The sequence below is a fragment of the Lithobates pipiens genome, unplaced genomic scaffold (genome assembly GCF_037356315.1).
Source record: "Lithobates pipiens isolate NorthernLeopardFrog02 unplaced genomic scaffold, aLitPip1_a1.2 Scaffold_16, whole genome shotgun sequence".
Lineage (NCBI taxonomy): Eukaryota > Metazoa > Chordata > Amphibia > Anura > Ranidae > Lithobates > Lithobates pipiens.
This window is the reverse complement of record NW_027507748.1, coordinates 62637111-62649331: the sequence shown is the minus strand read 5'-3', so window position 1 is coordinate 62649331 and position 12221 is coordinate 62637111. Positions and strand designations below refer to the sequence as shown.

At 40.4% G+C, this 12221-nt stretch overlaps 1 protein-coding gene and 1 pseudogene across 1 annotated transcript in view; both read right to left on the bottom strand.

Moving 5' to 3' along the window:
- Window positions 1–12221, bottom strand: part of URB1 (URB1 ribosome biogenesis factor) — a 125133-nt gene that overhangs the window by 95247 nt on the left and 17665 nt on the right. Inside the window, exons 6-10 of the mRNA XM_077479987.1 lie at window positions 11021–11106; window positions 9071–9193; window positions 4887–5017; window positions 3784–3979; window positions 1735–1872 (exon numbers count right to left, since the gene is read on the bottom strand). Coding sequence (XP_077336113.1) covers window positions 1735–1872; window positions 3784–3979; window positions 4887–5017; window positions 9071–9193; window positions 11021–11106 — 674 coding nt within the window. The remainder of the gene's footprint in view (window positions 1–1734; window positions 1873–3783; window positions 3980–4886; window positions 5018–9070; window positions 9194–11020; window positions 11107–12221) is intronic.
- On the bottom strand, window positions 2083–2181 carry LOC143986253 (U6 spliceosomal RNA; annotated as a pseudogene).

The window sequence follows — 12221 nt, the reverse complement described above, 5'->3', positions numbered from 1 at the left end:
TGTGTTTGTACTGTGTGGCGTGTTGTGCGTTTACACTACACTGATGATCAGTGAGTAAAAAGCTGTAAAAAGCAGCCCATATTCACTGATCATCAGTCGGCTGCAGCGTTCTCCTCTCCTCAGCGGTGACTTCCGTGTGAGGAGAGGAGAGCCGATTGCCTAGCAACTGGCTGTTTGTTTACATCACATGACGGCCGTGATTGGACACGGCCGTCATGTGATCAGGAGGGCCAATCACAGAGCCCTCCTGCCGATCTGAGATGTGCCGTGTCCGGGTGACACGAGCACATCGGGAACGCGCCGCTGCGCGGGCACGCGCGCGATCCCGCTACTCCTGAATGACGTTCCTGAACGTCCTATCAGGAGTAGACGGCTCCCACCCGGCCGTATATATGCATTGGCCGGGTGGGAAGTGGTTAAGCAAGAAACTTACCTGCTCCATTTAATGGCTTTGCACAGTGCAGCCCTGATCCTTCTCTTTTGGGATCCCCTGTCAGCCCCCTGGACTCCTTCTCTTCTCAAAAGTATGGTAGCACGCATGCAGGCTCAATCCCGAGTTGTGCTCTGTGTGCCCATTCACACACACAGTGTGACTCTGCCACAGTGCCCGCTCCATTGTCACTGGATTAGATTAACAGCAGAAGCCAATGGCTCTCGCTGCTTTCACCAAGTCCAGGGAGGAGGGAGCAGGAGAGCAGCGCTGCTGCTCTCGGGCACAACACTGGATCAAGATCAGGCTCAGGTAAGTATTTGGAGAGGGGGGGAGCTAAGATTGCATTAGGGTAAAAAAAACTTCAACCTTTACAACCACTTTAAACCTTTACCAGCAGAGGTACTTAAACAAGGGGTTGGAGAACCAAATGGACTGACTTTCTTCCATTAAATGCATGAAGGTAAAAAAAATCTTCAGCCTTTAGAACCACTTTAAGTCCCGAGTGGCATGTTCTTGTGTTACAGAGCCTTCCACTCCGTGTGCCAGAAATCCTGTTCTGCTTCATGATAGGCTGTAATGAATGGATTAAGATGTCTTCTTGAAGGACTGGCAGTGCACACAGTACACAAATTATATAGATTAAACTTAGAAATAAGGGATAAGTGAACTTCCATATTGTGGTATTACCCGCCGCCCACGATTTCAGTGTAACGATCCTTAACTTAGTAATCTGATCAACACAATTTATCTGATGGACTTTACCACGTCATTGCAACACAATTTTCTTCCTATATAAGAGCACATGCCAAACTTATGGCAACCAATCATATTCCTGGCTGCACTGAAATATTAAACGCAAACTTCAGCTATGTGACTATGTCCAACATTTGCTCCAGTTTAAACCTCAACTTTTCAGAGCTCAGCGCCTTGGGCTGGAAGTTCTTGATGGGAAACCACAGAATTAACAAAATGCTGCTGGCAATGTCTTGGGATTAGAAGGGAATGCATGTTTATGTACAGTCAGCAACACAGTCCACAGATAGCTTGGAACAGAACATAGAGGTACAGATATAGATTTCGGACATTGACTTTCCCAATACATACACTACACTTGTTGAAAGTATTGAAACCAGAAGGTCATTATAGTAAAAAAAAAGGCTGTAGAGTACAGAATGAATAACTGCAGCTACCAGGGATGGGCTGGGCCCTTAGGATGCTGGTCTGTGGTTCCCACAAGTTCAGAGTAGATGCTGTCGCTGAAGACAAAATCAGGGAATACCAATGACTGGACAATAACTTACATTAAGTCCTTGAGTGAGCATGGTCTTGTTGCACACGGGAGCCACAGTTGTTATCATCACCATATTTATCAGCCGTGGAATAGGCACATATTCTGTGGTCTTGAAGGCGACAGACACTGATGGTTGAGCATCATAAATCTGCAAGAGGCAAGTCACGTCAACAATCCACACATTCCTTTTGGCCACTCAACTATGATGAGCTGCCTATCTGGCTAAAAACAGTCTGTGAGGCAAGGAGTTCAAGCTCCGTCACTACCAGGAAACAAGAGCTAATGCAGGTATGTAGATCATTTTTTTTGTGGACTTTTAAAATTATTTTAACAGAACAGCTATTTAGAAATAATAAATAAATATAATATTATTTTGGTAAATTTGCATTTTATCCTTACACCATGCTAATCTGCTCTCTATTGTTCCAATTTCAGTATATGTTCTGCCTACACAGACATTTTTTTTTTTTTGGAAGTGGAACTATGATGCAGTGTTACTAGCATTGACACAGCATTTTTATTACTGGTTGATCCTGCTAATAGATCACTTAGGCCCCTTTTACACTAGTGGACCAATCAGGTCTGCCTGTTAATTTTTCAGGCAGATCCTCCAGTCTCCTCTTTGGAGCGGCAGGTTTCAACGTACAAGTGTCCGTTGGCACCTGCCGACATTCAATCCTGTCCGATAAAAACAAACAGATGGGGATGGTGGTCCATTTACATCTGACCACCCATAGAGGAAAGCCGGGCTGTGTCCACTCTGCATAAGTGGAGCGGAGACAAACCACCCATCCACCGGCTTCATCAGCACAGATTCCCCACTGAGCAGGGGGATTCCAACGGAGCCCGTCCCGTGTGGAAGGGGCCCTAAAGAGCAGTGCTGTTTGTTTTGCAGTGAAATCACACAGCAGTGTTATGTCCTCAGGGTAGTCTTACTGTGATTTCCCGAAATACCGAACTCAAAAATAAGCCCTAGTTTAAAGTGCTTGTAAAATGCTAGAATCCACTTTATTACAGTATTATATCATGCAAACTGTGTATATTTCTGTAATATAATCGTGTTAAATACAGGTCAGGTCACAGAAGTGCCGAGCGGCACTATAAGAAGGTATTTAACACAATTACATTACAGAAATACACACAGTTTACATGATATGATACTGTAAAGTGTGTGGAATCTAGCATTTTACAAGCACTTTTACTCGGTTTCACCAGGGATTCCCGACAGGCAGGGGGGAGAGGGGGAGAGAAGACAGTTCATGCCATGAGAGGACCTGCCCCAAAAAGAAGCCCTACTGTGTCTTTTGTTGCCAAAATTAAAATAAACCCGGGCTTATTTTTGGGGGAAACACGGTAGATGAACATGACTTTTAACAGGTGCAGTTTATTTTGCAAACAACAAAGGCAATATAACATAATTCCAAAACATAAAATGGTACAGATCAGTATAATATAACCCTAGCAGATACCAGAGTCTATGACAACAACTTGTATAATGCAATATCATATATAACCGAAGAAGAAAAAGAACAAGAAGAACAAGAAGAAGAGGGAGGAGGAGAAGAAGGAGAGGAGGGGGGAGGGGGAGGAGGAAAAGGAATGGGGGGGGGGGAGGAGGAAAAGGAATGGGGGGGGGGGGGGAGGAGGAAAAGGAATGGGGGGGGAGGGGGAGGAGGAAAAGGAATGGGGGGGGAGGGGGAGGAGGAAAAGGAATGGGGGGGAGGGGGAGGAGGAAGGGGGGGAGCAGGAAGGGGAGGAATCCACCCCTGCTGAAGTATTGTATTCTGATGGTGGGGAGACTTCCCAGCCATCAGAATACACTAATTGACGCTGCCCACTATAGCCTGCGGAGCTAATCAAGCAGGGAAAATAGAAAGTCTACAGATCAACTTCTGTACGACCAGCCAGCCCATACACGGATCACAATTTGGCCGTTCCCTGCTAAACCAGATGAATTTTGATCCATATATGGCCAACTTTAGTAGCCCTCTACTGATTTTGCAGAGTGTGTAGGAATGCATTTTTAACAATAAGCAAAAAATAATTTACAAAGACTGACCTTTTTCAGAAATTTGATGTTGTCTAGCCAGGCAGTTTTGAGTCGAGGAACGAAGGAGTACTGCGTTTCCTTAAAATACCGGCTTAGTAAATCTGGACAAACCTTTAGTATATTCACCACCAACTCCCCAACCAGCTCATCCTCAGTCGCTGACTTCAGTCCAACCAGGAACTGCAGGAGGACCAAGTTCCCAGCCCTAGGTACAGCAAACAATGATTAAAAGGGGCTTAATGCACACCACCACCGTCCGTATTCATTTTAAGTAAAATGAGGCACAGTCCTGTTTTTCATTTTATCTTTACAATGCTCTGGCACCCAAAGTAGGAAGATCTTAGTTAATCTTAATAGCACTTACAGCCACCACTCTACAATCTCCTTTGGATTTGCCAACAAGTATGCAGTGCAAGAGCCTGCCAGATTGAATACAATCTGATTGGATAAATTAGGTAGGTCCTCATAGTACATCGTTTTAGTAAATCTGAAGTTGATTGTATGGTCAGTTAGTAATGCATACGGTGAGCTTTAGTCCTTTTTCTTTATATACTTCTATGAAGAAACCACATAGACCTTGCTGTTCCTTCATCTGCCCTCATGTGGAGTCTATATAGTCATATACAGGCATTTATTGTCACAGCCATAGTGAGGGAAGGGAGGTTCCTGAGAAGAGTAAAGACTTTATTGATGATGAAACCATGTGATCAATCACTTGATCTTTCGAAAGGAAACAAAGCTTTCCTGCATTCCGCATTGGCTCCTTGGATTATAGTTTCCATGCTCAGCTCTGCATGTCCCCTAACACTATGATAAAAGACAATACGGTAAACCTTCAGTCAACTTATAGTCAACCATTAAGGTGCAAAATTACATGAACAAGAAAGTACCATGATCATTTCTGTCAGCCTGGGTGGCCTCTCTATAACCAGACAGTCCCTCTCTACCATCTCTTAGTCCCCCCTCTACAACACAAAAGCTTGGGCAGTGCTCCTTCTGTAATCAGAAAAGTGAATTGGGTAATCTGGGCAGTCTGTCCCCGTAACTTGGACAGTCTGTATTCTATCATTGTAGATCTCTGGAAAAAACGTGTTTAAATATATTTCTCTCACCTGGCAGCTGTGCCCAGGCTTGGGTCATAGAAATTAATTCCATGCTTTAAAGAGCAGCACAGATCCTTCAAGAAGTTGTGTACCAGCTCCCTCATCATCAATTTCCCTGCTTCCTTTGGATCATTTGTGTCCTAAAGAAAAAGACAGACATTGATCTAGGGAACACATAAAATGAAAAAAATAAAAACAACGCTGATATGCAACAGCCAAACACACTGTATTTTATGCAAGAGTAAGTGTGTGTCGACCTAGGAACAAGTCAGAGAATAGATCTTGAAATATAGGGTATTGCCTCAAACTAGGTAATTAAAGGAATAAAGACGGGTACCGTCATCCTTAGTATTAGGATAGTGGAAAAGGGATGCGTCAGGGGCTACTCCAAATAACTGCCCCACAAATTTTGAGGACTACCTCAGTACCCAGGGATTCAGACAAGGTAAATATAAAAAATATTAATTTATTGAGAAATAGGACGTAGATAAAAAACATCAAGTACATATAATATTTATTGCATACAGTTACAGGTGGTTCAAAAAAATAAATAAATCCCACAGGTATATGGGGAATACAGATGTAGGTCTGTATAGGTAGAGGATAGGGAGGAGGAGAGTGAGAAGGACCCATTCTAGAATACATACACATTATATATATATATATATATATATATATATATATATATATATATATATATATATATATATATATATATATATATATATATATATATATATAATTTTTTTTTTTTTTTATTCCAGTTATTGCACCTTCCAGCGTCTCCTGTGTTCACCACGGGGGGGGTACCTATTTTTGGTGCCTTCAAGTGTGCCGTCTGGTGCCCCCTTTGGGCCCCCACTGGTAAGCTATGCCTGATCATAACACTCCAAAATAACCTTATTTACTGTATTTTGCTTTTTCTTGATTTCAGTAAATACCTGTGATTATGTAATTATGAGATTGTATTTTTCTGTAGATGTAGATGGTCGATTTCTCCTGAAGAAGCGACTCAGTCGTGAAACATGTAGAGGATTACGTCAGGACCTACATCTTTATTCCCAATATACCTGTGGGGTTTAATTGCTCTCTTTTGAACGACCTGTAACTATATGTAATAACTATTATATGTACTTGTGTACTTAGTGGGTTTTTTTTTATCTACGTCCCATTTCTCAATAAATTTTTATTTTTTTATATTTACCTTGTCTGAATCCGTGGGCACCGAGATAGTTCTCAACATTCTCGTTGTCGTGGGGCAATTTTTTGAAGTAGCCCCTGACATCCCTTTTCCATAGAAAATATTTTAAAAGATAAGTTCACCCAAAAGTAGAGAGAAGACCTGGGAGGGGGACCCCTTTCCCCATTTTGTTCCCAAGCATTTTTTTTTTTATTCCAGAAAAATAATTTGTGGAATACATTCTTTTACTATCATAAATATATCTACGACATGTTATTTGAGCTATATAACATGAAGACCTTAATTAAATATTTAAAGTGTTATGTAAAGTCTAAAAGTGTTTGTTACATTTCATATTCCTGATATGTGCCTGCTGTACCATGTACCTGTATGAGAAAGTATCCTGTTCTCTTTTTATTGGTTCCTTTGTGTGATATCCCTAAAGTTCCTGTCAGTCCCACTGATTTCCTATTAAAAACTGACCACACTAAGCAGGAGAGGACAGCGTGGTCAGTTCTCTAGCTATGCTGGGAAATCAGTATACTCTTCTCCAAATGATCAGACTTGTCCTGACGCCTCTGCTGCACAGCCATTCACTGGGAAGCTCAGTGTGCTGCTGCTGCTTCTCCTCCCCAGCTCTCATGCAGCTGAGAACAGAGAATGTGATCACTTATATAAAAAGGGAAAAAAGAATGTATTTATGTTGTTTTATTTTAATTTTTTATACCTATACAAAAATATTTTGCGTTTGATTTCTATTTTAAACTGAAAAAGTTGTTTTACAAGGTGATCGCTTACAATCATTTTAAATGAATGCAAGTTCTCTCAGCTGATAAGGAAATCCTGGAATACAATTCAAGTAACACTGTACTTCTCTAACTAAGGTCTCAAACAAGAGAAATATGCATTTCTGCCACTAGCGGGCACTGCAGGGGAAATGCTCTAGTTTAGTTTGCTTGGGAGCTCCATCTTGTACCTCTTACAGTTGGGTGATTGTTGGCATACAGGAGATGATCGTTTCTTATTTCTCAGGTCTTTAAGCGGGTACATTTGTCTGACAAAATTAGTTTATCTTATAACCTTTAAAATGATTCCTATATATGTTCTCCATCACCACAACATAAGGTTTCCCTATAGCCTGGTCAGTAAAAGTAAAATCGTGAGACCAACATCTACAGTCTGAGGGCAAAGCTGCAATTTGCAAATATTGAGAGAAGAAAGATTACATTTTCCAAATGCTACAAGGATGACAAAACATGTCCTTGCATGCTGGAGGTGCCCTAAAAAGGGATTAAAAAGTCATTTGTGGAATCAAAATGAGGAGGATCAGAATAAAAGTCCAGGTAGCTTTTCCTTCTCAGCCTAGGCAAGTTTCACTTATTTGCTAAATAAGCTGCTATACTTTTCAGCAGAATACATTTATATACACTACATTTCACCTTCCCAGTGTAACAAAATGGCTTTTAATTTGTAAAACTACTCCATATTGACTGCCTTTGAAATTTTTTCTAAAAATGTAATTTTTTTCCAGAAAAAAACAAGGAAATAAAGTTTTTTTTTTCTCATGGCTTCAAAATATCTGGAAGTTTTACATTTCTACCCAAAACTGACACTTCAGTGACAAATGAGCATATTTGCCCACTAAGTGATTTCCAATACTCCAGCAGAGATCTTCCTTTGGAGGTAATTATTCTGCTCTCAATGTCATTATTCTTCTTGCTGCAGTGATTTTGCTCTCCTTCTCTATTTGCTATACTGTAAGAGGCAATGCAAGTCTTTACAGCCAGTTCTGCAAGTACCGGTGACAGCTGGTAGGCAGCGTTGGAAACACAAGAGCAGACAAGCTTGATCACTGGAGACCCTAAAGATTTCCCAAGTCTACCTTCTGGAATTTACAAAATATCAAATCTGTTTTACCTTTGATCGGTAAAGGGCAATAAAAAAAAATTTAATAAATAAATGGTGTAGTGGTTAGCACTCTCACCTAGCAGTAAGAAGGTCACTGGTTCAAATCCCAACCATGACACTACCTGCCTGGAGTTTGCATGTGGTCCCTGTACCTGTGTGGGTTTCCACCGGGTACTCCGGTTTCCTCCCACAATCCAAAGACATGCAGGTAGGTTAATTGGCTTCTGTCCAAAATTGGCCCTAGTATATGAATGGGGACCTTGGATTGTGGGCTCCTTGAGGATAGGGACCGATGTGGGTATAGCAATGTACAGGGAAAGGGACCATTGTAGACACTCGCTCAGGTTGAACTGGATGGATTGGTGTCTTTATTCAACCTAACTATGAAACTAACTATAAGATTCATTAAAGTGGAGGGCCATCCCAAAAAAAAAAAAAAAAAAAAAAAAAAAAAATGCATTAATAAATATTCTTAAAAAAAAAAAAAAAAAAAAAAAAAAAAAAAAAAGGAAAAAAAATATGTTTTTTTTTTACTTTGAAACCACGGTTGCTAGGTAGTCTTCCTAATCTGCCTCTTTCTATTTTGTGGCGCTTCCTCCACTTAGGTGAGCGGCCCGTTGTCTTCTGGGACATGTGTGTGTCCCAGAAAACAACGGGGCTCTTCACATAGCGCCGTTCGACTCGCACATGCACAGTAGGAAACGGGCAGTGAAGCCACAAGGCTCCACTGACCGTTTCTCTTCGTTAAGATGGAGGAGACGGCAGCCAATCCGATGAACGGGTGGGCCTCGGGGCGGACGACATCGCAAGATCGCAGGACAGGTAAGTGTCCTTATTAAAAGTCCACAGCTACAGTGTTTGTAGCTGCTGACTTTAAAAAAAAAAAAAAAAAATTCTTGGCCGCAACACCCCTTTAAGAAAATGTAACTCATCATTTCACCAAAAAGTATGCCCACTGTAGGGTCATCTTCCAGCAGAGACTGGCGGAACAGGATCTCACCATAAAAATGAATAATATCAGACAGCCACCACACAGTTCTGCAACCACTCCCTAAAATGGCACAGCATATTGCACACAGCAATGATCTGCCTAAAGACACTGTACCTGCACATCCTTTCTGACATCTGCAATGCCATTCCAGCGGTATAGGGAAGCTATGTGATTCAGAATAGCAGAAGTAAAAAAACGCACTTTATGGGTCTTTGTTATGGCTTTATTGTGAATAACCTGCAAGGAGAATTACAAAATACATTGAATGGAAATGAAAGAAGCAAGTTAGAATAAAAAGAAAAGAGGGTGACATTACAAGTATAAAATAGAAATTAAAATAGGAGGCATGATATATATATATAGACGCAATGTCACTCAATTAGATAACAGCAACAGCTCATTAATGAATACAACAAATATGGTTAACTAATTTATTGAAAGGGGGAACATAATTTATCTAATCTATATAGTACCAGTCATACCCACAGTGGAAAAGACATTCCCGGGGGAGGGTTTTTTTCCACTGTGGGTATGACTGGTACTATATAGAAGTATTAGATCAATTATGTTCCCTCTTTATATAAAATTAGTTTACCATATTTGATGTATTCATTAATGAACTGTTGCGGTTATCTAATTATTGAGTGTCATTGGATAGATAGATATCTATCTATCTATAACATGTCTTCTATTTTTATTCTAGTCGATTAATTTGTTGGGGTATATACTATGCATCTCGTTTTTATTATTATTTTTATTGATTTCAGATTTATTTGAGATTGCTAGATTGTTATCTAGGTAGTTTTTAACAATTGCAACACCACTCTCAAAATAAGTTATTTTATTTAAACTGACATTGAAATGATCTATTTACTTTAAAGGACAATGAAGTTACTAGTATCGTGGTATTATTATGACATCTTATATATTGTGCAATAGAGTCTGTATCACAATGCAGAATGAATAATAAAGGCAGCTTCTCGGTTACTGTGCGTGTCCGGTGCAGAGTTTTCCGCCATGCACACACACGATTTTCAGTGTGTGGTGGTGCTGGTTACCTGACTGCACTCTGTCCACATGCTCTCTAGTAACATCTGGATTGAGTCTTTAATAATCGCACAATGCCACGGGTTAAATCACTGTGGTTTAGCAGCGGTATAGAAGATGGGCTGTCACGCCATGAAGCCACGCCCTTGGATGATGTTGATGTCGAAACGCGCCAGGTTGTGGCTTAACGACAACCATCATTAACCACAGCACGCCATTCAGAGACACAGCACTCACTACCGCCAGAAAGGCAGCGTATTGTGGTAGGAGACACTGTGTTATCCCCACTCTGGTTTTCTGACATAACCTTGTTTAATGCTATGCTATTTTATTATTTGATTGATGTAAGTGAAAGTCCTAAAGGGGGTGATGTTGTGGATATTAATAAATCGTTTTAACAGGATTACACTATGGAGTTTGTTTTTCCTTTCTTTATGACTTGAAACAAGCTTATCATTCTGCGACCTACACCTTATGATGCAGTCTGTCCAGGGAGATTGCCTATAATCTTGTCAGGTTCGGTAAGAGTTTAATTTAGAGGGGGATGTTAGTACTCCCCCCCGTGTGGTGGTGGTGGTGTTGGGGAGTCTATCATCTCGCAAGCAGGAATTAAATCTACCCAGGACAATCTCATGGATGTTCAATTGCAATATATTATGGACTTATATCTACTACTGTGATTTCACTGTATGATTATTTTTTCTGGTATTTTACTATATAATTAGAGATGAGAATTTTAGTTTATTAAATTTACAGATCACTGTGAATTAATTACATGGCTGTGGAGGCCGGGCCCCACACAGACGCACCACTTTTAAATGTGACAGAGTTACCCCCGTCTGCTGTCACAGGGGATGGGACTCTGCGGGTGGCATGAGGGTGCTTAAGACCATGTAACACCCTAAAATACAGGTGTAACGTGTTCTCAATGGTCAAAGTTGGCTTTAACATTTTGGGCTGGATTATTGCACAGAGAGTTTATGCTTTGAAAGCAGAGTATTACAACAAATACCTCACCTTGGTTTGCAGCAAAGACAGCAGGAGATTTATTGTGGATATTCTATCTTCCTTTATCCCAGTGAAGAAAATCTCACTAAAGAAACCTAAAAAAATAAATGGTAGAATGTGTACACTATAACTGGCAAAGTGGCACAAATCTACTAGGATGCAGACTTATGGCCTTAAATGTAGCTTTGAAGAGAACCAGTCACCAAAAAAAGCATCCGTTATAAAGCTATGCTTTAAGGCTCCATTCACACTTGTATGACTCCAAAGTTGCGCAGACTTTGGAGTGCAACTTTGACGTAACTTTGGATAGGAGCAACTTGGATATGGCTTTGACCAGTGATAATGGACAACTGTTGCATTGCATAACATTCAGGTACGACTTTCATGCAACTTTCAAGGGTTAACACTTAAGTCTATGGCCCTCAAGTTGCATGAAAGTAAGACCGTGCATGAACTACTTTGAAGTTGCACATATATAAATGGTTCTCAATGCAAAACATGGAGAACGACTTGTCATGCAACTTTGATGTCCAAAGTATCATGACAAGTCGCACAAGCATGAATGGAGCTTAATTGTTACATTGGTGCAGTCTTTTCTTTCAGGAATTTTGATTACAGCAGACATTCAAAACAAATAATGCTGCGCTGCTGTTAATAAATGTATCCAATCACTTAGTGTCTCAATTCTCCTGTGCCAATATGAGTGCCATCATAATAACATGTGAATAAACAATACAATCATGTATATTTCTTCTACTAATAATATAAATCCTGTGCTCAAGTGCAATTAGATGGTTAATGAATAATGTCGAAAAGAACTTGAGTCTTCACAAATCCTCAAAAATCTATGCTTTGTATCCATTCACTTCAGTGCCCCCCCAAAAGAAATGCACTTACCTTTCAGTTTGTGACCTCACACTTATGTTTGGTCAAATAAAGGTTTTTAGTCACCCCGGACTAACAGATCATGCTTTCCTCCTCGTTGCTCTATTGATGTACCTCCATTATGACTCAAAAATGGGAGAGAAAAAGAGCTCCAAATAGTGCTTATATCGTTTTAAACAATATTCAATTGATTTTAAAAAATGTGCATACAACTCACATTTAAAAAGGTGCTCCAGTGCACCAACTGTATACAGCGTACATCATATAAAAACCACGATGCAGCAGCTACTTGGTGCCTTTCCGTGAAAGATACAAAAAACATCTG